The sequence below is a fragment of the Mauremys mutica genome, chromosome 10 (assembly GCF_020497125.1).
Source record: "Mauremys mutica isolate MM-2020 ecotype Southern chromosome 10, ASM2049712v1, whole genome shotgun sequence".
Taxonomy (NCBI): domain Eukaryota; kingdom Metazoa; phylum Chordata; order Testudines; family Geoemydidae; genus Mauremys; species Mauremys mutica.
The window spans coordinates 1,495,327-1,522,185 of record NC_059081.1 but is presented as its reverse complement, the minus strand read 5'-3'; the positions used below and the strand labels follow the sequence as shown (position 1 = coordinate 1,522,185).

At 58.2% G+C, this 26,859-nt stretch overlaps 1 protein-coding gene across 1 annotated transcript in view; it reads left to right on the top strand.

Moving 5' to 3' along the window:
* The window catches only part of LOC123378267 (dnaJ homolog subfamily B member 2-like), a 28,332-nt gene extending 7,043 nt beyond the window's left edge, over positions 1-21,289 (top strand). The window contains exons 2-9 of the mRNA XM_045031850.1: positions 1,573-1,674; positions 9,304-9,413; positions 11,127-11,180; positions 12,610-12,726; positions 16,373-16,483; positions 17,998-18,103; positions 19,890-19,960; positions 20,689-21,289. Coding sequence (XP_044887785.1) covers positions 1,610-1,674; positions 9,304-9,413; positions 11,127-11,180; positions 12,610-12,726; positions 16,373-16,483; positions 17,998-18,103; positions 19,890-19,960; positions 20,689-21,206 — 1,152 coding nt within the window. The 5' untranslated portion in view covers positions 1,573-1,609 and the 3' untranslated portion in view covers positions 21,207-21,289. The remainder of the gene's footprint in view (positions 1-1,572; positions 1,675-9,303; positions 9,414-11,126; positions 11,181-12,609; positions 12,727-16,372; positions 16,484-17,997; positions 18,104-19,889; positions 19,961-20,688) is intronic.
* The last annotated feature ends 5,570 nt before the right edge of the window (positions 21,290-26,859 follow it).

The following is a 26,859-nucleotide window of genomic DNA, read 5'->3' as shown; positions in this document are numbered from 1 at the left end:
ATCATTAAAAAAGGCTTGCTTAAAAAACACTGTTTGCTATTTGCAAAGGTACACTCACCAGAGCTCCCTTCCATGGCGTCATTCTCTGGAATAGTTGCTTGTGAGGGCTGGGAGCAGGGTAATTCCGTCAGGGTGATAAAAAGCTCCTGGCTGCTGGGGGTCACGGAGTGCTGTGTGCTCTCTGCGAGGTCTTCCTCTTCTTCTTCCTCTTCATCTTCCCCGTCTGACATGGCAGAGATTACAACCCCCACCTCGGAATCCACGGTCAGGGGTGGGGTACTTGTGGCGCAGCCCCCTAAAATTGCATGCAGGTCATCATAGAAGCGGCATGTTTTTCGACCTGCCCCGGACCTTCCGTTTGCTTCTTTGGTTTTCTGGTAGGCTTGTCTGAGCTCCTTAACTTTCACTCTGCACTGCACGGAGTCCCTGCTGTGGCCTTTATCCGTCATAGCCTTAGAAATTCTTTCAAATACTTTTTCATTTCGTCTTTTGGAACGCAGTTCTGTTAGCACTGAATCCTCTCCCCATATAGCGATCAGATCCATTACCTCCCGAGCGGTCCATGCTGGGGCTCTTTTTCGATTCTCAGGAGACTGCATTGTTAACTGTGCTGATGAGCTGTGCGTGGTCACCTGTGATGATGAGCTCTCCACGCTGTCGAAGCAGGAAATGAATTTCAAAAGTTCGCGGGGCTTTTCCTGTCTACCTGGCCAGTGCATCCGAGTTGAGAATGCTGTCCAGAGCGGTCAGTGGTGCACTGTGGGATAGCTCCCGGAGGCCAATACCGTCGATTGCGGCCACACTAACCCTATTCCGATATGTTAATACCGATATTAGCGCTACTCCTCTCGTCGGGCAGGAGTACAGAAACCGATTTAAAGAGCCATTAAAATCGATATAAGGTGCCTCCTAGTGTGGACGGCTGTGGCGTTAAATCGGTTTTAGGCTCCTAAAACCGATTTAAACGCCTAGTGTAGACCAGGCCTCCTTCTCCCTGCAGAGACAGTCCCAGTGTGCAGCCTTGGGTTCCTGTCCTAGAGGGACACCCCATGGCCCTCAGTCCTTCCTTTATAGGAACCAGCCAGGCTGGTTCTCCCCAGCTGGACCTAACCCATAATTAAGGGCTAATTGGACTTTCCCTTTAACCCTCTCACTGCCAGCGTGGCTGGGGTTTATGTCGCAGTGTCTAGGACACTGTGGTTTGCTCTAACATACTATAATAACGCTGCAGAGGGATGAGGACAGCGCAGAGGGGCGGGGTGGGGCAGGGCGTATCAGTGAGAGAGATGCCATTTGGGGGCTGCACAGAGTGGCAGGGGGGTGAGAGAATCGGGGTGGATTTCTGAACAGTGGCTGGGTTGAGGTCAGAACCTGTGTGAGCAGGACAGATGGGCCATGCAGGCTCTGTTGGGATGGTGATCGGTGCGGGTAAGAGAGGCCAGAGGGATCTGGCCGAGGTTGTCTGCTCGAAGCGAGTACGGGCTGCAGCTGGACTGAGTGAGGGGGTGCCTCCCTCTGAGACCCGCAGGCTGGCCGCTCTCCTCAATGCCGTTCACTGCTTTTCCCCCCTAGAGTCCCTGCTGGCCTCGGCACAGGACCCACACCCGCCATGGTGGAGTACTATGAAGCCCTGGGCATTCCCCGCAGCGCCTCCTCTGACGACATAAAAAAGGCGTAAGTCCCACTTCCTTGGAGCAGGCATCCCGATGGCACCATCCCTCTGGGCATGCCAGCACTGTCCCCCAGGGGCTCTGGGCGTGGGCCGGCTAGCGATCTCCGTGGCCCACAAAGGAAGAAAGCAGCGCTGAGTCCCACCGTCATGTAACAGGACCATGGACAAACGCTCTTCGCTGCAGGGACCATGCCGCCCTCTCGGGAAAGGGGCCGTTCTTGGCCTGTGCTCTGCAGGGCTCAGACTAGATGGTCCCAATGGGCCTTGGAATCTAGGAATGGATGCTGAGGTGGCTGCAGGGCCAGGAGGGCGGTGGAGGTGGAGAGGGGCTGTCTGCCTGTGGTGTGAGCCAGGACACGTGGGGGGTGGAGGTGGGGATGGAGGGGGTCTGGGAGCTGGCTCCCCGTAGTACCCTGTGCTGTGCATAGGTGTCCCATTCGGGCTGCCCTTTACCCACTGAGCTGTGATAGAGACAGGGAGGGTGATGGGAGGGCAAAGGTGACCAGACCTACGGCAGTTGGAGTTACCCTAGGAGCCCTGCCTTTGACCCCAAGCCTGCTGCTCCTGAAATCAGGGTCTGCAGCAGGGCTGTGGTTCCACCTAGCCACCATTTGCTCACAGCCACGCTGGGCCCTAAGATCCCACCATTACCGCAGCCTGGCGGTTGTAGAAAGCCACATGGGGGGGAGGTGAGGGGACCGACACATGTTTAAAGCAAGAGGGCCCTCCTTCCTGGGCAGATCCTGCCGTGGTGTCCAGCACAAACCATCCCTGGTCCCTGCTGGAATGCCATAGCATGGCAGAGTTATTGTCATTCCTTAAAGCAGAGGTTCTCAAACTGGGGGGCTGTTTTCTGGGGTTGTGTGAGAAGCTTTAGGGAAACAACAAAGCCCCTTACTGCGCACATTTTGCCCACAGCAATTAACAGGCGTCTACTTAAATCGCGGAGAAATCACACAGTTTTTGCAGATTGCTCAGGGCATAATGTGTTCATACAGTTGAATGTTCCATGTCACCCTTACTTCTGCACTGCTGCTGGCGGCGGTGCTGCCTTCAGAGCTGGGTGCCTGGCCAGCAGCTGCCGCTCTCCCGCCACTCAGCTCTGAAGGCAGCACAGAAATAAGGGTGGCAATACCACAACTTCCCTACAATTAGATTGCGACCCCTTTTGAGTCGGGACCCCCGGGTTGAGAAAAGCTGCTCACTTTGGCGGATCTCTGGTTAAGCTTGCATAGCATTATATGTATGTTAATCCGTTTGCTACGAGGCGGTGTGCACGTTTAATTGTAAGCATGGACCACAAGCGCAGTTTTACTTGTGCTGTTACTACAATGGATCGTTGGCTCATTTGTGCAACAGAAAATAACAAAACAAAAAACCCAACTCAAGTGAAAAATAAAGAAGCCAAAACAGCTCCAAGTGAAGCTCTGCCGTGGTGGGAGATATTGAGAAGCAAGCCACACAAATAGTGAAGCGTGCTACAGATAAGGCTGTGACACGTGTAGTCTGTTGGGGGGAGTAGCCCCTCCCCCTCCGGGTCTGTGGGCGGCCAATCCGCCCCACCACGTCTCCGGGGGTCGCCTGGCGTGGGGAATCAGCAGGGTCATGGGAGATGTTAGCGCGGGTCTGTGATCAGGGCTGAACGACAAACGGTTACAGAGGCCGAGCCCCTGGTTGGGGCGGGACAGTAGAGAGTCTGAGGGCTCAGGCCTGCCCTCAGGCTGGGCAGCAAACAGTCGGGCCTCTGTGAAGATGCGGTTCTGGCGGGACCCAACTGAGAGTGCCAATTCAGGACCAATTGCTTAAACAGGGCAGTTACAGCCCTAGGCTGGGGGTTTTCCACCTCTAAGGGAAACCAAACCAGCCAGACAAAGAGGATTTCGGTCTCACCCCACTGGCTAACCACAAGTCACACAAGCAATTTCCTTAGACACTCCAGTCTCCCAGTATCCCCACCAGTGCACTCGTCCTGGGGATGAATGGTTATGAAAACCAACACCCCAATAAAAGAAAATGGTTCTCTCGATCCCAAAGGACCAAGCCCCAGACCCAGGTCAATAGACAAATCAGATCTTACCCACAAATCACGCTGTTGCCAATCCTTTAGAATCTAAAATCTAAAGGTTTATTCATAAAGGGAAAAAGATAGAGATGAGAGCTAGAATTGGTTAAATGGAATAAATCACATGCAGTGATGGCAAAGTTCTTAGTTCAGGCTTGTAGCAGTGATGGAGTAAACTGCAGGTTCAAATCAAGTCTCTGGAACATCCCCTGCTGGGATGGGTCAACAGTCCTTTGTTCAGAGCTTCAGTTTGTAGCTAAGTCCCTCCAGAGATAAGAAGCAGGATTGAAGACAAGATGGAGATGAGGCATCAGCCTTTTATAGGCTTTACAGCAAAATGGAGTCTGGAGTCACATGGGCCAGTCCCTGCACTTTGCTGAGTTACAAGGCATATCTGCCTTCTCTCCATGGGTCAACTGTGTAGCTGATGGTCCTTAATGGGCCATGAAACAGGCTAGGCAGAGCTAACACCAACTTGACTGGGATGTTTCCCAGAAACACAGCACAAATTTGAAATACAGACAGTACAGAGCCAATACTCATAACTTCAACTACAAAACGATACAGACATATAGACACTATAATCCTAACCAGCAACCGATAACCTGGTCTTAGACACCTTATATGACCCCCTTTACATAAGATTTGGTGCCTCTACAGGACCTTGGTTGCAACCATGTTCTATATGGTCCCAGATTATATCAATAACGTCCAGGGCCGGCTCCAGAGCCCAGCGGGGCAAGCACCCGCCTGGGGCGGCCCTTTCCCGGGGGGGCGGCAGGCTGGGCCGGCGGACCTGCTGCAGTCATGCCTGCGGGAGGTCCACCGGAGCCCCGGGAGCAGCGGACCTGCCGCAGGCATGACTGCGGAGGGGACGCTCGGCCGGCGGCTCCAGCGGACCTGCCGCAGGCATGACTGCGGACGGTTCGCTGGTCCCGCGGCTCGGCTGGACCTCCCGCAGGCATGACTGCGGCAGCTCAACCAGAGCCGCCGGACCAGCGAACCGCCCGCAGCTGCGGGAGGTCCAGCCGAGCTGCGGGACCAGCGGACCCTCCGCAGTCATGCCCACGGGAGGTCCGCTGCTCCCGCGGCTCGGGGGCGCCTCCCGGGCCTGACTGCTTGTGGCGGCCAAATTTGTAGAGCCGCCCCTGATAACGTCACAGCCTCCTAGCTCTGGCGGAGGGCCGACAAGCGCAGACGTCTTGCCTAAGCGAGGGGGAGGCTTGGGGTGGCAATGGGGACACAGGGCCACCCACTCCACTGCATCCCGGCCCAGGGCCCTAGCTGTGGCAGAGCGGTCTGCTACTGGGTCAGCAGGGTCCTGACCGCAACACGCTGACTCACTCGCTGGCAGCGTTGCAGCCAGACCGGGGTTGGCTACCCCTGGGCCACTTCCCAGCTCTCCCTCCGGGCGTATCTGCCTTGGGAGAGGGTCATCCTGGTCGTCAGGGAAGACGGCCTCTGTCAGCGCTTGCAGCTTCTCTGGGCTCGGGTCCGTAAACGGCCCTGGCCAGTCCTCAGCCCCCTTGAGGTCTGCTGCAGCCTCCCAGCTCGGGAGCTCGCAGGAGGCATCTGACTCCTCTGGAGGCTGCCTCCCAACTGAGTTCTCCAGCCCAGCTTTTATACTTCCTGCCCCGCCCACTGACTTCTGGCGCGTGGGGTGAGCAACATGTGGCTCCGCCCACAAGGGCTCGGTGAGGGGGCCCTGCCCCTCCAGGTCTGTGGGAGGCCAATTCGCCCCACTACCCATGGCATAAAGTCAAGCGGAGGAAATACCAAGAGGAATACACACAACACGGCTTCACCTACTTGCTGATTGGAAATGTGGTGCACCCACAGTGTGTCCTATGCTCAGAAGGGTTTGCACAAGAGAGCTTAAAACCCGTAAAGCTGCAGAGGCAGCTGCAGCCCAAACACGCCACGCCCGCCAATAAGCCAGCAGCTTATTTCCCACGGAAAGAATGAGACCTCGAAGGTCAACGGGATGTTATGAACAAACAAACAACAACCGCAGCAAAAGCACTAATGGCTTCCTACAGTTTCCTACCTAATTGCTAAATGTAACAACCCCCTTCTCCCCAGTGGGTGAAACACCATCCTCCGACTGCAGTAGCAATGTGTTGCATTGTGCACGGTGACAAATTTGCAACTCCACTCCAAGCCATTCTGTTGTCCAACGATACAGTTGCCCGTCGCACTGATGATATTGCCAATGACATAAAGGTTCAGCTGATTGAACGGTTTAAACATAGCCCCAAAGATGCCTTACAACTCGATGGTTCTCCAGACATCGCTAATCCAGCTCAGCTGCTGGTGTATGTCAGTTGCAAGAAGATTTATTTTGCAATTCTCTTCAGGGAAAGACAATGGAACAAGAAATATTTTGCAATCTTGACAACTTTATCCCTGAAAAAGGACTGGAGTGGTTATGCTGAGTTGGTGTGTGTACAGAGGGGGCCAGTGCTGTGGTGGGAAAAGCTGGAGCAAAAGCAAAAGTTCTGGGCGTGGTGCCGCATGTTGTTTTCGCACATTGTGTACACACAGGGAAGTTCTGGCTTTCAAGACACTCAGACCAGAACTTGATTGTGTCCTGCTAACTGCAATAAAAATAGTGAACTTTGTTAAGTCTTGTCCCCTGAACTCGAGATTGTTCTCAAGGTTATGTAGAGATGGGATCAGAACAGGAGCAATCCAGGGGCTATCTCGAGAAAAAATCCTGATGCGTGTATTTGAGCTGAAAGATGAACTCCGCTTGTTCCTTCTTGACGCCGGCTCACCTTATGCAGAACTTCTGTCTCACTCCAAATGGCTTTCAAACCTAGCATATTTAGCAGACATGTCTGAGGAGCTGAATGTTTCACTTCAAATGCCAATTTGAACCTTCTGCTATTAAATGATAAAGTTGATGGCTTCCTGAAGAAACATACTCCAGGTAGAAGGGAATCCTCCGGATAGCTGTCTCAGTCACCCAGCCCAGGATGGAATTGCTCTGCTCCAAAAAACAGGGGCACCCAGCACACTAGTAACAACAGTGATGCCACTAAGCAGAAGCTCACTTAAAATTTCTGTTACTCTATATTTCGGTGGCTCTGTTTGAGCCACTGCCTTACAGGTTTTAATAGTTAGTGAGAGTTGCATATTGATTGTTTTATTGGTATATGTACTTATGTGGTGGGATGGGAGACGTAAACTCCTACAGACACAAAGTACTCATCTGGATACTGGGTCCAGTTTCGGGCCCCAAACTACAAGAAGGATGTGGAAAAATTGGAGAGAGTCCAGCGGAGGGCAACGAAAATGATTAGGGGGCTGGAACACATGACTTATGTCACGGAGTGTGGGGGAGTCAGGCCCTGCACCCCCGGCCTCCCTGCCGATTCACCAGGACTCTCAGCCAGCCAGTAAAGCAGAAGGTTTATTTAGACGACAGGAGCACAGTCCAACACAGGTCTTGCAGGCACAGATAACAGGATCCCCCCCTTTAGGTCCATCTTGGGGGGCCTCCCAGCCCCCCTCGGGGATCAGAGCCCGGTCTCTCTGCCTCTCCTCTGTTCTCCAGCCAACTCCAAACTGCCCAGCCCCCGCCGGCCCCTCCTCTCTGCTCAGCTTCTTTTCCAGGCTAGGAGGTCACCTGACCCCTTTGTCTCCAACACCTTTAAGCCAGCACCTTTGCAGGGAAGGTGCTCGGGCCATCAGTTGCTAGGCGACAGAGTGTCAGGCATTTGGCTGCATGGCCTTTTGCTGCTAGATACTTAGGAACTGTCCCCAGCCCCCAGTGCGAACAGTCCCACTTCGTCACAACTTATGAGGAGAGGCTGAGGGAACTGGGATTGTTTAGTCTGCAGAAGAGAAGATGAGGGGGGATTTGATAGCTGCTTTCAACTACCTGAAGGGGGTTCCAAAGAGGATGGAGCTCGGCTGTTCTCAGTGGTGGCAGATGACAGAACAAGGAGCAATGGTCTCAAGTCGCAGTGGGGGAGGTCTAGGTTGGATATTGGGAAACACTATTTCACTGGGAGGGGGTGAAGCACTGGAATGGGTTCCCTAGGGAGGTGCTGGAATCTCCTTCCTTAGAGGTGTTTAAGGCCTGGCTTGACAAAGCCCTGGCTGGGATGATTTAGTTGGGGTTGGTCCTGCTTTGAGCAGGGGGTGGGACTAGATCCCTCCTGAGGTCCCTTCCAACCCTGAGATTCTATGATTCTAAGGGCGGTGCAATCAAAGAAGTTTGAGAACCGCTGCCTTAAAGGGTGCTTGTGTCCCTCCTGGCACTTCGGGGAAAACCCCACGACCACCATCAAAGGGCAACTTGTCCAATAAACCCCAGGGCAGGAAACATGCCCAGAGCAGGGAGTTATAGCCAGGAGATGCTGCTGTTCCTGAGCCAGGAAGTGCCCCATGCAGGCTGCAGCCTAGGCCCAGAGTCTGTCATTGCCTGGGGATGGAATTGCATTCGTCCATGGCAATAACTAGGGTTGCCAGGCGTCCAGTTTTCGACTGAAATGCCCAGTTAAAAAGGGATCCTGGTGTCTCCGATCAGCACTGCTGACTGGGCTGCTAAAAGTCTGGTCGGTGGTGCAGCTCCCTGCCTACCCAGGCTCCATGCAGCTCCTGGAAGCAGTGGCATGTCCCTGTGACCCCTAGGTGCAGGGGTGGCCAGGGAGGCTTTGCGCGCTGCCCCAGCCCTGAGCGCCGGCTCTGCAGCTCCCATTGGCTGGGAACAGTGGCCAATGGCGGCTGCGGGGGAAATGCCCGCGGGCGTGGGAAGCACACGGAGCCCTCTGGCCACCCCTACACCTAGGAACTGGATATGTCAGCCGCTTCTGGGTAAGCGCTGCCCGACCAGAGCCTGCACTCTGAACCCCCTACCCCAGCCCTGAGCCCCGTCCCACACGCAAACTCCCTCCCAGAGCCTGCACCCCAACCCCATGCCCCAGTCCGGAGTCCCCTCCCACAGCCTGAACCCCTCATCCCTGGCCCCACCCTGGAGCCTGCACCCCCAGGCGGAGTCCTCACCTCCTCCCACATCCCAGCCCTGCCCCAGCCCGGCGAAAGCGGTTGAGGGTGGGGGAGTGCGAGCGACTGAGGGAGGAGGATGGTGTGAGCAGGAGGCGGGGCTTCAGGGAAGAGGCGGGGCATGGGCGGGGCCTCAGGGCAGGGGTGGGGCAAGGGTGTTCGGTTTTGTGTGATTGCAAACTTGGCAACCCTGGCAATAATCTCCGAGCGGGGAAGGGGGAGCTACTCTGGATCCCGTGAGGAGTCACAGCCGGAAGACAGGCTCCGTGTCCAATGGAGCAGAGGTGACGTCCATGGGGTTGATCCGGACGCACGAATCAGACTGGTCAAGCCCTGACTGGAGACGTGGGACAGCCTAAGGGACTGGGGCGCTGCTGTGCTTGCCGGGGCATCTCCAAAGCCCAACCCGGCTCTCTAGGAAGATCCAGCCCTGCTTCCTGGTGAAGCAGAGCCTTGGGGAGTGAGGGGACAAGGGGATGATTCTACTGGGCGCAGCCCCTGGGGACAGGCACACTCGGGGATCGCTGCTTACTGCTGTCTTCTCGACGCTGTGCAGGTACAGGAAGGCGGCGCTGAAATGGCACCCGGATAAGAACCCGGAGAACAAGGAACACGCCGAGCAGAAGTTCAAAGAGATCGCGGAGGCCTACGAAGTGCTGTCAGACAGTAAGGGACCGGCGTCTCCCCTCCCTCCGGGCTCGGGGTGGGTCCCGGCAGTGGGGGCCGGCGTCTCCCCTCCCTCCGGGCTCGGGGTGTGTCCCGGCAGTGAGGGCCGGGGTCTCCCCTCCCTCTGGGCTCAGCGGGAGCCGGCGTCTCCCCTCCCTCTGGGCTCGGGGTGGGTCCTGGCAGCGGGGGCCGGCGTCTCCCCTCCCTCCGGGCTAGGGGTGGGTCCTGGCAGTGGGGGCCGGCATCTCCCCTCCCTCCGGACTAGGGGTGGGTCCTGGCAGTGGGGACACACTCCCTGCACAGGGTGGGGTGGCCATGGGTCAGAGCAGGCTCTCAGGTCCTCTTGCTGCGCTTGGAAGAGGAGTTTGCTCTCTCGGTTGCCCACTGGGTTGCTCCCAGTGGGACGACTGTGTTACCCACTGGCCCAGTGGGTTAGCGACGGCGATGGAAGACCCCCTCCCACCCCGTGTCTGCGCTGACGCGGGGCAGCTGTGCCGCTGGAGCGATTTAAGTGCAGACCGAGCCCAGTCCCCGAATGGTTCCTGTCGCACAAGCCCGAGACCCCTGGGGATGGCCCTGGATCTCGCCAAAGCAGCCCGGGCGGCAGTCGCCATGTTCCGGGCCAGGAGGTGGTCTCCAAAGCACAGGAACACTGGCATCATTTGGCTGTTTGGCGATTTCGTTCCCCGGCAGAGATCGGGACATTTAACTGCCCCGCATGAACCGAGCACTAGGACTGGGATGCTGGTCTCGTTCTCCTCCAGTCCTGCGGGGTGGCAGCGTGTACCTGTGGATGTTCTCCCCTGCGTCGGTCATGCCCGTGTGTGCTGCCATCTTCTCTCAGCATCACCAGCCCGTCTGCTCCACAGCCCAGCCTCGTCCCTGGCTGGCACCTGGCACTACCCAAACTCTCCAGCCTTTTGCTCACCGAACTCCCTGTCAGCTCCCTCCGCCGCCCTGGGTGCTGCCCGGGACGCTCGCCGGCTCCCTCCGCCGCCGCCCTGGGTGCTGCCCGGGGCACTGGCCGGCTCCCTCCGCCGCTGCCGCCGCCCTGGGTGCTGCCCGGGACGCTGGCCGGCTCCCTCCGCCGCCGCCCTGGGTGCTGCCCGGTGCGCTTGCCGGCTCCCTCCGCCGTCGCCGCCGCCCTGGGTGCTGCCCGGCGCGCTGACCGGCTCCCTCCGCCGCCGCCGCCCTGGGTGCTGCCCGGGACGCTGGCCGGCTCCCTCCGCCGCTGCCGCCGCCCTGGGTGCTGCCCGGTGCGCTGGCCGGCTCCCTCCGCCGCGCTGGGTGCTGCCCGGCACGCTGACCGGCTCCCTCCGCCGTCGCCCTGGGTACTGCCCGGCACGCTCGCCAGCTCACAGGCCTGCGTGTCTCCCTTGACGCCAAGGCTGCCTCGCTCCCCCAAGCCGCAGACTCCGGGGTCACACAGGTCAGAGGAGCAGGCCCTCCCTGGGTGAAGTCGAGAACTGATCACTGCTTCTGCAGCCCCCTGGGGATCCTCTGGGAACCTGCTCTCCCTTACTAGATGGCCAGGGAGCCTGGCATAGGCCAGCCTGTGGCAGTCCCATGTCTGTTCCTCCGGCTTCTTCCCCATTTGCAGGCAGGCCCCCTCTGGCTCAGTACCGGGGCGGGGGTCAGCCTGGTGAAAGGGCCTCTGTGTCCAGACTTGGCTGAAGATGGGCTGGGTGACCTCTCGCTCCTTCTCCCTTCCAGAGAGCAAGCGCGACCTCTACGACCGCTACGGCAAGGATGGGCTCACGGGGGCAGGTGAGTGACCCACCCGGGGGAAGTGGCCTTTCCCGAGGACCGGTCTGGATGCACACCCTGGCCCAGGGGACCTCCTTCCCAGCTGGGCGTGAAGCACCCTTGGTGCCCTGTGTAACGATGCTGGCTTTGGTGGGACCCAACTGAGAGTGTCAATTCAGGACAAATTGCTTAGAGCAGGGCAGTCACAGCCCCAGGCTGGGGTCCTTCACTACTGAGGCACCAAACCAGCCAGACAAAGAGAACTTCGGTCTCACCCCACTGGCTAACCAGAAGTCACACAAGCAATTCCCTTAGACACTCCAGTCTCCCCGTATCACCACCAGTGCCACTCGTCCTGGGGATGAATGGTTATGAAAACCAACACCCCAGTAAAAGAAAAGGCTCTCCCGATCCCAAAGGACCAAGCCCCAGACCCAGGTCAATAGACAACTCAGATCTTACCCACAAATCACTGTGTTGCCAATCCTTTAGAATCTAAAGGTTTATTCATAAAAGGAAAAAGATCTAGATGAGAGCTGGAATTGGTTACATGGAATCAATTCCATACAGTAATGGCAAAGTTCTTGGTTCAGGCTTGTAGCAGTGATGGAATAAACTGCAGGTTCAAATCAAGTCTCTGGAACATCCCCCGCTGGGATGGGTCATTCAGTCCTTTGTTCAGAGCTTCAGTTTGTAGCAAAGTCCCTCCAGAGGCAAGAAGCAGGATTGAAGTCCAGATGGAGATGAGGCAGCTTTCTTTTATAGTCTCTTCCAGGTGCTAGGACACCTCTTTGTTCTTACTGTGGAAAATCACAGCAACAAGATGGAGTTTGGAGTCACATGGGCAAGTCGCGTGTCCCTGCATGACTCAGTTCTGTACAGGACATCATCATTGTTTACATGTTAGTTTGAACGTTCCCAGAAAAGCTCAGATGTGGATTGGCGTCTCCCAAAGTTTATAGTCCGTTAAGTGATTCCTGATTGGGCACTTACTGAGAATAGTCCTGTCTCAAGAAGCTGACCAAATGCTTCCCTGACGCTACTTAGAATCAAAACATACACCTCTACCCCAATAGAACGCTGTCCTCCAGAGCCAAAACATCTTACCATGTTATAGGTGAAACCGCGTTATATCGAACTTGCTTTGATCTGCCGGAGCGTGTAGCCCCCCACCTCCCGAGCACGGCTTTACCGCGTTATATCCGAATCCGTGTTATATCAGGGTAGAGGTGTATTAAGCTACAAGTAGATAGTCAATATTCATAACTTCAGCTACAAAATGATACCCACATACAGAGAGCATAATCATGATCAGCAGATCATAACCTTTACACAGACACCTCACTTGACAACCTTTGTACAATATTTGCTGCAAATATATAACAGTGGTTGCAACAATGATCTATACGGTCACAGGTTATGTAGTGGCCAGCGTCTGCTTTTCCCCCAGGGACCGGGGATCCCCGGGGTGGTGCCGGAGCTCCCGGCTTCACCTTCACCTTCCGCGGCGCGGACGAGGTCTTCAGAGAGTTCTTTGGGGGACGAGATCCTTTCGCTGACTTCTTTGGTGAGCATTAGCCCCGTCTGGCGTCCTCCTGAGGTGAGGTGGGCCAAGCCGTCCCCACGGCCCATCTGCTGCCCTGGGGGAGTGAGCCGGGGGCCTGACGTCCTGCCTGTGCAGGTCCAGTCAGCTGCAATACAGCCAGGCCTGGGAGCATGGCTGGAGCAGCCAGAGGGGGAGCTCGTCCCTTCACCCTGATGGGATCTCACCCTGGTCCAGCCCCGAGCGTCACGCCCCCTTGGGCTAGCCGGGGGTGACTGGACTCTCCCAGGAGTGGGTGTGACACCCTCCCACCCTGAGATTTCACCCTGCCAGGCTCCCGGTGACTCATGGCTTGGGTCCAGCACCAAACCAGGCAGAAAGGACTGGCTCAGGAACTCTCCCACCCCTCGGTGCTGAGGGCCCATGGCAGAGCCCCCCAGGGATCATTGCTGTGGGTCGTTGGCGAGATTGGGCTCCGGTACAGAGAGACAGGAGACAGGGCTCATGCTCCACCGCAGAGCTGGTACGTTCCCTGTAGCCCCAGTGGGATGCTTGCAGCCTCTGGTCGTCCCCCACGGCCCCACACAAACGTTCAGCACTTCCCCTTGTTTCACCCCTTCCCAGTGTGGTCCCTCTGCCCGTCCCCCCTCCGAGCCGATGCTCTTTCCTCCTTGTGCAGATCACATTAGAAGCGCCTCCGGGCAGGGCCCTTGCTTTGTTCCTGTCTGTGCTGCTCTGTACGTCATCCTAGATAAATGCCACCGCGCTGGGAAGAGATTAGCCAGCAAATCATTGTGAGCTGGGAGATTTCAGGCAGCCAGATCCTGCCCCATCCTAACCCCCGCCCCCCCCACCCCCAGGAGCCATCACAGAATCATAGACTCTCAAGGTTGGAAGGGACCTCAGGAGGGATCTAGTCCAACCCCTGCTCAAAGCAGAACTAATTCCCAACTAAATCAATCCATGGCCATCTCCTTCCCCTGCCCCATGCCCTTCTCAGGAGCAGGCACCTTCTCCCCACCCCTAGCCAGCAGTAACGCCTCTCGGCACTCCCCGAACCTGCCCCTCAGCCACGTCCCAGAGACTCAGACAAACACGGCTTTGCCATCCAGTTCTCAGCCCGCGCCTTGTGCCCAGATGTGACGATGAGGTTCTGGCAGGACCCAACTGAGGTGCCAATTCAGGACCAATTGCTTAAACAGGGCAGTTACAGCCCAAGGCTGGGGTTTTTTCACCTCTAAGCAGGGGCGGCTCTAGGGATTTTGCCGCCCCAAGCACGGCAAGCAGGCTGCCTCCAGCGGTTTGCCTGTGCAGGGTTTGCTGGTCCCGCGGCTTCGGTCCACCGAAGCCGCGGGACCAGCGGACTCTCCGCAGGCAAGCCGCCGAGGGGAGCCTGCCTGCCGCCCTCGCGGGGCCGGCAGAGCGCCCCCCGCGGCTTGCCGCCCCAAGCACGCGCTTGGCGTGCTGGGGCCTGGAGCCGCCCCTGCCTCTAAGGCAAACCAAACCAGCCAGACAAAGAGGACTTTAGTTTCACCCCACTGGCTAACCACAAGTCACACAAGCAATTCCCTTAGACACTCAAGTTTCCCAGTATCACCACCAGTCCCACTCGTCCTGGGGATGAATGGTTATGAAAACCAACACCCCAGTAAAAGAAAAAGCTTCTCTCAATCCCAAAGGACCAAGCCCCAGACCCAGGTCAATATACACATCAGATCTTACCCACAAATCACGCTGTTGCCAATCCTTTAGAATCTAAAATCTAAAGGTTTAATCATAAAGGGAAAAAGAGCTGAGAGCTAGAATTGGTTAAATGGAATCAATTACATACAGTGATGGCAAAGTTCTTAGTTCAGGCTTGCAGCAGTGCTGGAGTAAACTGCAGGTTCAAATCAAGTCTCTGGAACATCCCCCACTGGGATGGGTCATTCAGTCCTTTGTTCAGAGCTTCAGTTTGTAGCAAAGTCCCTCCAGAGGTAAGAAGCAGGACTGAAGACCAGATGGAGATGAGGCATCAGTCTTTTATAGTATTTTCCAGGTGTAAGAACCTCTTTGTCCTTACTGTGGAAAATTACAGCAAAATGGAGTCTGGAGTCACATGGGCCAGTCCCTGCACTTTGCTGAGTTACAAGGCGTATCTGCCTTCTCTCCATGGGTCAACTGTGTAGCTGATGGTCCTTAATGGGCCATCAAGCAGGCTAGGCCGAGCTGACACCAACTTGTCTGGAATGTCTCCCAGCAGCACAGCACAAATTTGAAATACAGACAGTACAGAGCCAATACTCATAACTTCAACTACAAAATGATACAGACACACAGACAGCATCATCCTAACCAGCCACCCCTAACCTGGTCTTAGACACCTTATATGACCCCCTTTACATAAGATTTGGTGCCACTACAGGACCTTGGTTGCAACCCTGTTCTATATGGTCCCAGATTATATCAATAACGTCACACCAGAGTCCTCCTGGAGCAGGCTCAGCTTCGTACCCGCTCCTGAACGTCCATGGAATAACCTTGCCAAGGGCTCCAGGGCGTAACCCAGGGGCCCCGTGCAGCGTCGGAGCCATTCGCAGCCTTGTGCGTGTGGGCTGTGCCTGGCAGGGCCGCTTTACCCTTCTCTCAGCCAGAGTCAGTATCAGCTCCTGGCCCCACAGCGCAGGGTGTGTCTCCGTCTGCCTTACCAGTCCCTCTTGCCGAGGGCTATCTCTGGGCTGCAGGCCCCCGCTGGCACGCTGCGTGGCTGCAAGCCAGCCCTGGACGGTACAGACCAGAGAGCTGCAGGACAAACGAGGCTTGGAGCTGAGCAGGCAGGGCTCTGACAGACCCAGCTCCCAGCTGGCTTGGATTCCAGCCCAGCTCCCCTGTGAATTAGCACCAGACAGAAGATCTGATGGTCCTAGATGACCAGAATGGACCTTAGTTTTCACGCCATCCGTGACTCTGAACAGCCCCTCGAGTGGCTGGAAGAGAAGCACCTACATGGCACCAAGAGCTCCGCTATCGCAGGGTGACCGGACAGCAGTGTGAAGAATCGGGACAGGGGATGGGGGTAGTAGGAGCCTATATAAGGAAAAGCCCCAAATATCGGGACTGTCCCTATAAAATCGAGACGTCTGGTCACCCTGGCTCTCAGAGGCCGCTGTGGTCCTGCCCACGAAGGCAGAGGGAGCTCCCCTGGCCGGGGGTGACGCGAGCCAGATTCAGACTAGCAAGGAAGGTGCAAACCATGCAGGGAATTAGCTCACCCAGGGACCTGGCTCAGTGTCTTCAATCCAGGAGACGCTGTAACCCGTGAGGAGCGGTGGGCGGGACACAGGCATCTCCGGGCTATGCAGGGGGTTGGGCGACGGTCCCTTCTGGCCTTGCAATCCCGGAATGAAATGACCCCCTTTGCCAGCCTGCTCTGCCCACCCCATTGCTGGGAGGAGGAGCAGCGAGTGGCCGGGGGGCAGGAGCCCCAGGGCTGGCGGGTGGCCTGCAGCAGGCGGCCCAGCAGCTCCATGCTACGGCTTTGGGTGGCTCTGTAGCGTCTGTCCTTGGCGGGGTTGGGGCTGAGTTCCAGGCTGTGCTCCCATCACGGCCCCCCCGGAGAGTGGTGACCCCTCCCGCTGCCCTTCCCATTACCTACCGGGCTGCACTTACCCACCCACGTCCTGCTTTCCAGATGACGTGGGCCTGTTCTCAGATCTGCATGCTGGAGGCCCGCGGGGCCACGGGCGGGGGGGGCCCTCTGTTGCCTACTCCTTCTGCTCCTACGCCTTCCCAGAGCAGTCAGGTAAGGGGGGGGCTGCCGGCAGACCAGCTTCGGGCTCCCCGTCGCCACAGATTCTTCCTCTGGCTCCAGATTGTACCCAGCCCCATTGTCCCCAGTCGCACCCGCTTCTCCCCCCGTCCTTCCCTGAGTCCTGGCCCTGTCTGAGCCCTGCACATCTAGCGCCATTCCCCGGCCCGGCCCGGCCCAAACCTCCTCCCCTCGGCTCCGTCTCCCTGCCCTGCCCAAACCTCCTCCCCTCGGCTCCGTCTCCCTGCCCGGCCCAAACCTCCTCCCCTCGGCTCCAGCTCCCTGCCCGGACCGGCCCAAACCTCCTCCCCTCGGCTCCAGCTCCCTGCCCGGCCCAAACCTCCTCCCCTCGGCTCCAGCTCCCTGCCCGGCCCAAACCTCCTCCCCTCGGCTCCGTCTCCCTGCCCGGCCCAAACCACCTCCCCTCGGCTCCAGCTCCCCAGCCCGGCCCAAACCTCCTCCCCTCGGCTCCCGCTCCCTGCCCGGCCCAAACCTCCTCCCCTCGGCTCCAGCTCCCTGCCCGGCCCAAACCTCCTCCCCTCGGCTCCGTCTCCCCTGCCCGGCCCGGCCCAAACCTCCTCCCCTCGGCTCCGTCTCCCCTGCCCGGCCCAAACCTCCTCCCCTCGGCTCCGTCTCCCTGCCCGGCCCAAACCTCCTCCCCCTCGGCTCCGTCTCCCCGGCCCGGCCCGGCCCAAACCTGCTCCCCTCGGCTCCAGCTCCCCTGCCCGGCCCAAACCTCCTCCCCTCGGCTCCAGCTCCCCTGCCCGGCCCAAACCTCCTCCCCTCGGCTCTGTCTCCCCTGCCCGGCCCAAACCTCCTCCCCTCGGCTCCGTCTCCCTGCCCGGCCCAAACCTCCTCCCCTCGGCTCCGTCTCCCCTGCCCGGCCCGGCCCAAACCTCCTCCCCTCGGCTCCAGCTCCCTGCCCGGCCCAAACCTCCTCCCCTCGGCTCCGTCTCCCCGGCCCGGCCAAAACCTCCTCCCCTCGGCTCCGTCTCCCTGCCCGGCCCAAACCTCCTCCCCTCGGCTCCAGCTCCCTGCCCGGCCCAAACCTCCTCCCCTCGGCTCCGTCTCCCCCGCCCGGCCCAAACCTCCTCCCCTCGGCTCCGTCTCCCTCCCTGGCCCAAACCTCCTCCCCTCGGCTCCAGCTCCCTGCCCGGCCCAAACCTCCTCCCCTCGGCTCCAGCTCCCTGCCCGGCCCGGCCCAAACCTCCTCCCCTCGGCTCCGTCTCCCTGCCTGGCCCAAACCTCCTCCCCTCGGCTCCAGCTCCCCGGCCCGGCCCGGCCCAAACCTCCTCCCTCCGGTTCCAGTGGCTCAGTGACAGTCTCGCCCTGCGAATCCTGTTCAGACATTTCCTATCCCAATTTCACACCCGCCCTGCAGTGCATCCCCTGGCTGCCCCGTCGCCCTCTCACGCCCGGCCAAGGGACCCCCTGCGATCCCCCGGGGCTCCCCGGGGCCTGGCCCAGGCTGGGGGCTCCTGCTGTGAGGTTGTCGCCCTGTTTTTCAGATTTCTTCTCCTCGTCCTTCAGCCCCGGCACCGAGCCCGGAATCGGCTTCCGCTCGGTTTCCACCTCCACCACCTTCGTCAACGGCAAACGCATCACCACGAAGAGGTAGGGATGGGCCATCGCGGACTGGCCAATGGCCAAGCCAGCCTGTCTCCCAGCAACACGGCAGCTGCTCCAGGGGACCAGCTCATGGGGCCAGCCAGGCGGGTGCCCCACCTCCTGCCATGCCAGAGCCCTCCATGCCCCCCTGAGTTTGGTGTCCCTCCCTCCCTCCCGACTCCATGGGGCCCCCCATTCCCGTGTCTCCCCCCCCCATGCCAGAGCCGTCCATGGGGCCAGCCAGACTGGTGTCCTGCTTTCAGCAGGGGCTCCCTGCCCCCTCTCAGGAGTGCTCCTGCGGGGCGAGGGGGAGCCCAGCAATCCCTGGAGTCACACAAATGACCCCGACTCTGGATCCATCCCCAGTGCCATTGTCTCACGCTCAGCAGGGCTGGGGGAGGGAGGGAACGTGTGACCTGCCCTGGGGCATGGGGCACGGGCCGCTCACAGCTGCACACTCTGGGAGGTGGGAGGCAGTGCTGGGTGCCCGGGTAGCTGAGTGTGTGGGCAGGGCCGGCTGGTTTTCCTGTCCTTGGGATTCCCACTGCCCATGGCACGGGGGAGCCTTCCAAGCAAGGTGCTAACGTGCTCAGAGAAGCCGGGATCCCGGGGGCCTGTGGCAAGGTACCAGTGATCGGTGTGCGGGGCAGGGGAGGGGGCCGTGTGGGGGGTGCATGTGTGTGGGAAACGGGGAGGAGGAGTGAGTTTCCTCTCTGTGCCCGGGTGTGTGGGACGCGCCACACTGACAATGGCGTGCTCAGGGCAGGCTGCACAAAGCACTCCCCAGAGCTGGTGCTTTGCTCTATAACTAGATGCACCAGGCCAGAACCGAAAGGCCTCGGCTGCCCCACACTGGTTAGCCGTAAGCCAGACCTAGTCCCCTCGAGGCCTCCAGCCAGACAACCTGGTCTCACGCACGGAGGGGTGACCGAAAACCCATTTCCCCCATTAGGTTCTAGCCACTTACCCCCAGGCCAGTGTGACTCTCCGCTCTTACCCACGTATCCGCCTGCCAGCCCATCCTTAGGGAGCTAGCGAACGGTTTAGTCAGGAAAGAAAAGCAGAGAGTTACAAATGGGTAATCGATCATATACAGACACATGGTGGCAAAGTCCTTAGACAGGCTGGAGCAGGGCTGGAGCAGACGGCCGGCTTGCAAAGTCTCTCTGGCACCTTCCCAAAGATTGGCAGGTCCTTGTCCATGTTCAAGACGCTCCTTTGAGCTGTAAATCCACAGTCCAGAGAACATGGGCAGGAAAGAGGCAACATGGAGATGTCTCAGGTGTCTTTTATATCCTTTGCCGTGCGGGTGGAAAGTTACTGTCCCAAACAAAGCCCAGAACCCCAGTTACTGGCCCAAGATGGAGTCCAGGGTCACATGAGCAGACCACGTCCCTTACATGGCTTGCTGACTCCCAGAGGCCACCACTGCCCATCTTCTCTCCGAGGCTTGCTGGGCGGGATGAGTTTCTTCAACGGCCCGGCCCGTTGTGAGCTGAGTGTCCTTGATGGGCCATGAACACACAGCTGTCTGGCCCTGCTGTAAACCCATCTGGGGGCATCACCCAGGAACAAAACACCGGCTGGAGACACAAAGACACAGCCCATTTTCATCACAAAGCTGATACGTGGATTTCACCAGGATAATGGCACTTGATAGATTCTAACGTTTCCATTGACACCGGCCATGAGACACTTTGTGCAAGACTTGTTGCAGTTGCATCACAGTGGTAATATCAGTGATAGAAATGGTCGTCTCCACTCGAACAGCAGCCCCCGCTCTGTTCCCCAGGATCATCGAGAACGGCCAGGAGCGGGTGGAAATCGAGGAGGACGGAGAGCTGAAAGCGACAGAGGTGAATGGTGAGGAGCAGAGCTGCTGGGCCTCCGGCTGGGGGTTGCGCAGGGCTGGTAAAGGTTGTGAGGCCAGGCTGTGTGCCTGCCCTGGCCGGTGCAATTACCAGGGAGACTGGGGGGAAGTCTGGCCTGGAACGGAGACGCTGCATGGTGCAGACAACCGGGAAGCAGAGCAGTTCAGTAAGTAGGCTGGGCTGGCCCCCCAGTGCTGGGTTTGCAGACGGGCGTCGGGAGCATCTGCGGGAGAGGGGAGAGCCCATCGCAGAGACAGAACTCCTGGGACACGGCCCCTGACGCTGCATCCCCACCCTGATGCCGACAGACAGACAGGCAATCTCCCCTCGGCTGCTGGCTGAGCTGGGGACGCGGGTCAGGCCCTGGGGCACAGTGTCCCTCGCACCTGGGGCTAACTGGCCCCTTAGTGGCAGTGGCAGCAGAGGGACCTCAGGGAACTGCCCCAGCTGGAGGTGGGGCGGGCGGTGCTGGGCAGGGGCTGGTGTGGGGAGCTCCGCTGGCCCACGCTGTGCCCGTCTGAGCACAGAGGAATTTGTTCTCCGGGGCTGTGGATCCCTCCCACCACACCCAGCAATGCCACCCTGGGGCAAGGAGCCGAGGCCCGTCTGGAGACTGAACCCGGGCCCCTGCTTCCCTCCTGGGGGGCTGGCCCAGGGTCCCAGGGACGCTCCAGCTGGGTCCCTCTCCCATGACTCTGCTTCGGGGGGCTTTTCTTACAGACGTAGCCAAAAATGTGGAGCCTCAGGTGGGGCTGCACCGCCAGGAACAGCACGACATCCTGAGCTCTGCGTCCGACTCCCCCACCCCACAGCGCCCCCAGAGCACGGCCTCCTCCTACGGGCTCCCCGAAGAGGAGGACAAAGATCTGCACCGGGCCATGGCCTACAGCCTGTCGGAGCTGGAGGCCGCGGGGCAGCACCGAGCGGACGCCCGCGGCTCCAAGAAGAGACGGGGCAGCGCGCGGCGGGCCCGCAAGGGGGCCAGCGAGGAGGCGGGCGCTGCCCGGGCGCCTCAGAGCAGGGCCAAGGGAGCAGAGAGCCCTGGCGGGGGAGACAACGCGAAGGAGGGGGAGGAGAGGACGGCCGAGGGGCAGAAGGGGGGGGGCAATCCTGGCGCTGCGGGGGGCGGGCTGGTGCCGGACGAGAGCGAGTTCACGCTCAGCGACCTCAAGTCAACGCTTGCTGAGATCGAGGCTGCTCCTGACGAGCTGGAGTCGGTCGTGTGTGTCCTCCTGTGACGGAGGCCGCGGGGAGCCCTCAGCAGGCTGGGATCCGCCGGGGCTGCAGCAGGCAGCGGCTAGTAAAGGTCAGCGCCAGCGCTCTGAGCCTGCGTCTTTCTCATTCACTGGCTGAGGAGCCCCTCAGGCAGGGCGGGAGCAAAGCCCGCCAGGCCAGGGTGTGTCTGGCCTCCAGCCCCATCGCCCCGGGGGCCACCTGGCGCTCCCCGTCTCCTCCTCCGGGACCATATGTCCAGGGTGGAGGTGCAGCGCTTTGGGAGGCCTATAGTCCTGGGGCGAGGGTCCCCTCCGGGGGCTCGGGGCATCTGTGATCTGCATGCCCAGGCGAGAGGGTTTTCTCAGCTACTCCCTGGAACCCAGAGTCAGAAGGGGGCGCTGGGGGTCCCTGGCTAGCAGCGTCTTAGTCCTGGGCCCCTCGGGGGGCAGCTGGCAGGGGTCACATCGAGGGGCTGGAGCAATTGACTTACGAGGCGACACGAAAGGAGCTAAGCCTGCAGCTTGGCCAGAGGAGCGCGGGGTGGAGGTGAGAGCTGGCTGCACCCCGCGGTGGGAGCAGCAGTGTGAACCTGACCAGGGAGCCGTTCCTTCTGAAGATCAGGGAAAGCAGCCTGGCAGGCGGATGGAGCAGGCTGGGGGATCCTTTCCCCCGGGAGGGGCAGGAAGCCCGAGACCCTGCCTGCTGCATGCGAGATGAATCCAGCTGCAAGACCAGCCGCCCAGCAGCACACAGAGCTGCAGCCAGTCCCTGGCAAGGTTTCCTGCTGCCCCCTCTCCCCTGTGCACAAGAGGTGCTGAAGCAAGCCCGTGTGCGTTCAGAACAAGACCCCTCCTGTGGAGGGGGACTCTGTTAGGGGGCTGGAGAGCTGCTCTGCCTCAAATACCCCCTCCCATCCCCCAGGGAGAGGCAGGTAGAGCCGCTCATCGGCTGACTGGGGGTCCCACTTCTAGCCGCGGGTCGTGTGCGGAGCATCCCACTCCCCAAACATACGTTGGGGCAGAATGAACTGGGCGTTTGGAAGGGAGATCAGGCCTCAGCGAGCCGTTCGAATTCTCTGAGGGCTCAACAAACATAGACAAGGGGGATCCAGTGACTACAGGGTACTTGGACTTTCAGAAAGCCTGTGACAAGGTCCCTCAATGGCTCTTAAGGAAACTAAGCAGTCATGGGCTAAGAGGGACGATCCTCTCATGGATTGGTAATGGTCAATGACAGGAAACAAGGGCAGGAATAACTGGTCAGTTTTCAGAATGGAGAGAGGTAAATCGTGGTGCCCCCAGGGGTCTGTACTGGGCCCAGTCCTATTCCACATAGTCATAAACGATCTGGAAACGGGTAAACAGGGAGGTGGCGACATTTGCAGATGATACAAAACTACTCAAGATAGTTAAGTCCCAGGCAGACTGTGAAGAGCTACAAAAGGATCTCACAGAACTGGGTGACTGGATGACTGAAATTCCATGTTGATAAATGCAAAGTGATGCACATTGGAAAACATCAGCCTACCCGTACGTACAACATGCTGGGGTCTAAATGAGCTGTTACCACTCAAGAGAGAGATCTTGGAGTCAGTGCACGCAATGTGCAGTGGCCGTCAAAAAGTGACCAGATTGCTGGGAATCATTAAGAAAGGGAGAGATAAGAAGACAGAAAATATCATGTTGCCTCTATATAAATCCATGGTACGTCCACACCTTGAACACTGCGTGCAGACGTGGTCGCCCCATCGCAAAAAAGAGAGATTGGAATTGGAAATCCAATGCCTTGCATCCGAAGAAGTGGGTATTCACCCACGAAAGCTCATGCTGCAAAACGTCTGTTAGTCTATAAGGTGCCACAGGATTCTTTGCTGGAATTGGAAAAAGTTCACAGAACAACAAAAATGATTAGGGGATTGAACAGTGAATCGGGAAGTGGTATTTACCCCTTCACATAACACAAGAACCAGGGGTCACCCAATGAAATTACTAGGCAGATGGTTTAAAACAAACAGAAGGAAGTATTTCCTCACACAGCGCACAGACATCCTGTGTCACGGAGTATGGGGGCAACCAGGCCCTGCACCCCCGGCTTCCTGCGATTCACCGGGACTCTCAGCCAGCCAGTAACACAGAAGGTTTATTTAGATGACAGCCAGGGGCGGCTCCAGGCCCCAGCACGCCAAGCGTGTGGCTGGGGCGGCAAGCCGCTGGGGGCGCTCTGCCGGTCACCACGAGGGCGGCAGGCAGGTTGCCTTTGGCGGCTTGCCTGCGGAGGGGGCGCTGGTCCCGCGTCTTCGGCGGACCTCCCGCAGGCTGCTGCCGAATCCGCGGGACCGGGGACCTCCCGCAGGCAAGCCGCCCAAGGCAGCCTGCCTGCCTTGCTTGGGGCGGCAAAATCCCTAGATCCGCCCCTGGATGACAGGAACACCGTCCAAAACAGGTCTTGCCAGTACAGATAACAGGACCCCCCTTAGTTAGGTCCATCTGAGGGCCCCAGGGAGGCCACAGCCCTGTTGGTCGGGGCACCCCTCTTTATTTCCCAGCCAGCTCCAAACTGAAACTCCCCCCAGCCTCTCACTCAGCCTCCCCCCGGCTTCTCACCCAGCATTTGTGTCCTTTGTCCAGTTTCCTGGGCCGAGGTGTCACCTGGCCTCTAACCCCCCTCCTGGGTTCTCAGGTTACCTGCTCAGGTACCTCCCTCAAGGAAAGGTGTCAGAGTAGCAGCCGTGTTAGTCTGTATCCGCAAAAAGAACAGGAGCCCTTGTGGCACCTTAGAGACTAACACATTTATTTGAGCATAAGCTTTCATGGGCTACAGCCCACTTCATCGGATGCATGGAATGGACCATACAGTGAGGAGAGAGAGACATACAGAGAACATGGAAAGGTGGGAGTTGCCCAACCAACGCTGAGAGGCTAATTCATTAAGATGAACTGTTGTCAGCAGGAGAAAAAAAAATGTTTGTAGTGATAATCAAGATGGCCCATTTAAGACAGTTTGACGAGAAGCTGTGAGGACACTTAACATGGGGAAATAGATTCAATGTGTGCAATGGCTCTGCCATTCCCAGTCTCTATTCAAGCCTAAATTGATTGTATCTAGTTTGCATATCAATTCAAGTTCAGCTGTTTCTCATTGGAGTCTGTTTTTGAAGCTTTTCTGTTGCAAAATTGCCACCTCTCAATCTGTTACTGAATGGCCAGAGAGGTTGACGTGTTCTCTTACTGGTTTTTGAATGTTATGATTCCTGATGTCAGATTTGTGTCCATTTATTCTTTTGTGTAGGGACTGTCCGGTTTGGCCAATGTACATGGCAGAGGGGCATTGCTGGCACATGATAACATATATCACCTTGGTAGATGTGCAGGTGAACGAGCCCCTGATGGCATGGCTGATGTGATTAGGTCCTATGATGGTGTCACTTGAATAGATATGTGAACAGAGTTGGCATTGGGCTTTGTTGCAGAGTTTGGTTCCTGGGTTGGTGTTTCTGTTGTGTGCTGTGTGGTTGCTGGTGAGTATTTGCTTCAGGTTGGGGGGCTGTCTGTAAGCGAGGACTGGTCTGTCTCCCAAGATCTGGGAGAGTGAAGGATCATCTTTCAGGATAGGTTGTAGATCTTTGATGATGCACTGGAGAGATTTTAGTTGGGGGCTGAAGGTGATGCCTAGTGGCGTTCTGTTGCTTTCTTTGTTGGGCCCGTCTTGTAGTAGGTGACTTCTGGGTACCCTTCTGGCTCTGTCAATCTGTTTTTTCACTTCAGCAGGTGGGTATTGGAGTTGTAAGAACGCTTGATAGAGATCCTGTAGGTGTTTATCTCTGTCTGAGGGATTGGAGCAAATGCAGTTGTATCTTAGAGCTTGGCTGTAGACAATGGATCGTGTGGTGTGTCCTGGATGAAAGCTGGAGGCATGTCGGTAAGTATAGCGGTCAGTAGGTTTCCGGTATAGGGTGGTGTTTATGTGACCATCGCTTATTAGCACAGTAGTGTCAAGGAAGCGGACCGCTTGTGTGGACTGGTCTAGGCTGAGGTTGATGGTGGGATGGAAATTGTTGAAATCATGGTGGAATTCCTCAAGGGCTTCTTTTCCATGGGTCTAGATGATGATGTCATAAATGTTGCGCAAGTAAAGTCTCCCATCCCCAATGCAGCCAGTCCCAGAAAACTCCCCTGCAACCTTCCCAGGTTAATACTCCCCACTCAGCATTCAAATAACACATCAAGAACATTCCCACTTCGTCACAACCTGTGGAACTCATTGCCAGAGGATGCTGTGAAGGTGTGACGCAGTAGGGAGCAGGGCGGATTGACCTGGGAACGTTGGCTAGTTTACTGAGACTGTCTGCATTGGGGATGGGAGAACAGGGGATAACTTTATTTGAGGGACGATACCGGAACCTGTAACCTGAGCCAGGAAGGAGGTGGGGCCAGGTGACACCTTTGTCCAAGAAACTGGACAAAGGCGAGAGGTGGAGCTGGGAGGAGGGGGAGTGCGGCAGGAGGGGTTTTGGTTTCAGTTTTGTGCTGGGTGGTGGAATGCAGGGAACCCCAAGGCTGGGGTCTAAGCTCCCTGAACCCCCAAAAGGACTTGACTGAAGGGTCCTGGTTGTACCTACAAGCTCTGCTGTAGCCTGCGTTCCTATTGTCCAATAAACCTTCCATTTTACTGGCTGGCTGAGAGTCCCGGTGAATCCCAGGGAGAGGGGTGCAGGGCCCTGACTCCCCCACACTCCTTGCCAAGGGATGTTGTGAAGGCCAAAACTATAACTGGGTTCAAAGAAGAACTAGAGAAGTTTCTGGAGGATGGTCCAGCAATGGCTGTTAGCCAGAATGGGCAGGGACACAACCCCCTGTTCTGGGTGTCCCTAAGCTCTGACTGCCAGACGCTGGGACTGGACAAGGGGTGGATCACATGATAATTGCCCTGTTCTGTTCATTGCCCCCGAAGCACCTGGCCCTGGCCACAGTCAGAGACAGGGCACTAGGCTGGAGGCTGGGCCTGGGCTGGTTCTGTTCCAGACCCCCCTGCCCACTGCCCGGGGTCAGCCGGGGAGCTGGCAGGAAGCCTGGCCTGCTCCCCACTGGCCAGGACACCAGGAGCTGGGCCAAGCACAGGGCTGGGCTTATTCCCCTCCCGCTCAGTCCCTCTGGGTCCTGGGACCCGCCTCATCCCCCCGCCCCCCCAGGCTCCCTGCTAGCAACCACAGCCTGGTGGGAAAGTGCAGAGTCAGTGCAGCTGGCCCCTCCCTCCCAGCCGCTGCCCTGAGGCTGCTGTCAGCAGCCACCTGACCGCGGGTTTCCAGCATTTCCTGGGGCAGCTCTGCTGACTCTGCAGCTCCCCTGGCTCGTGCTCTCAGCCCTGGACACAGACCGACCCGCTGGGGCTGGGTGGGGAGCAAGGACTCACTGTCTCAGAGCCCGGGCTCCCCAGCATCAGGGTCCCCCCACTGTGATTCCCACGATTCCCAGGCCCTGAGTGCTGCAGGATCCACCCTGGGGTAACTGCACGGTGCTTGTGTTCACACGCCGGCCCTTCGGCGGACTAGTGCAGGGTTCACACCCCAGCCCTTCGACGCACTAGTGCCGCCTTCACACGCCGGCCCTTCGACGCACTAGTGCCGGGTTCACACGCCGGCCCTTCGATGCACTAGTGCCGGGTTCACACGCCGGCCCT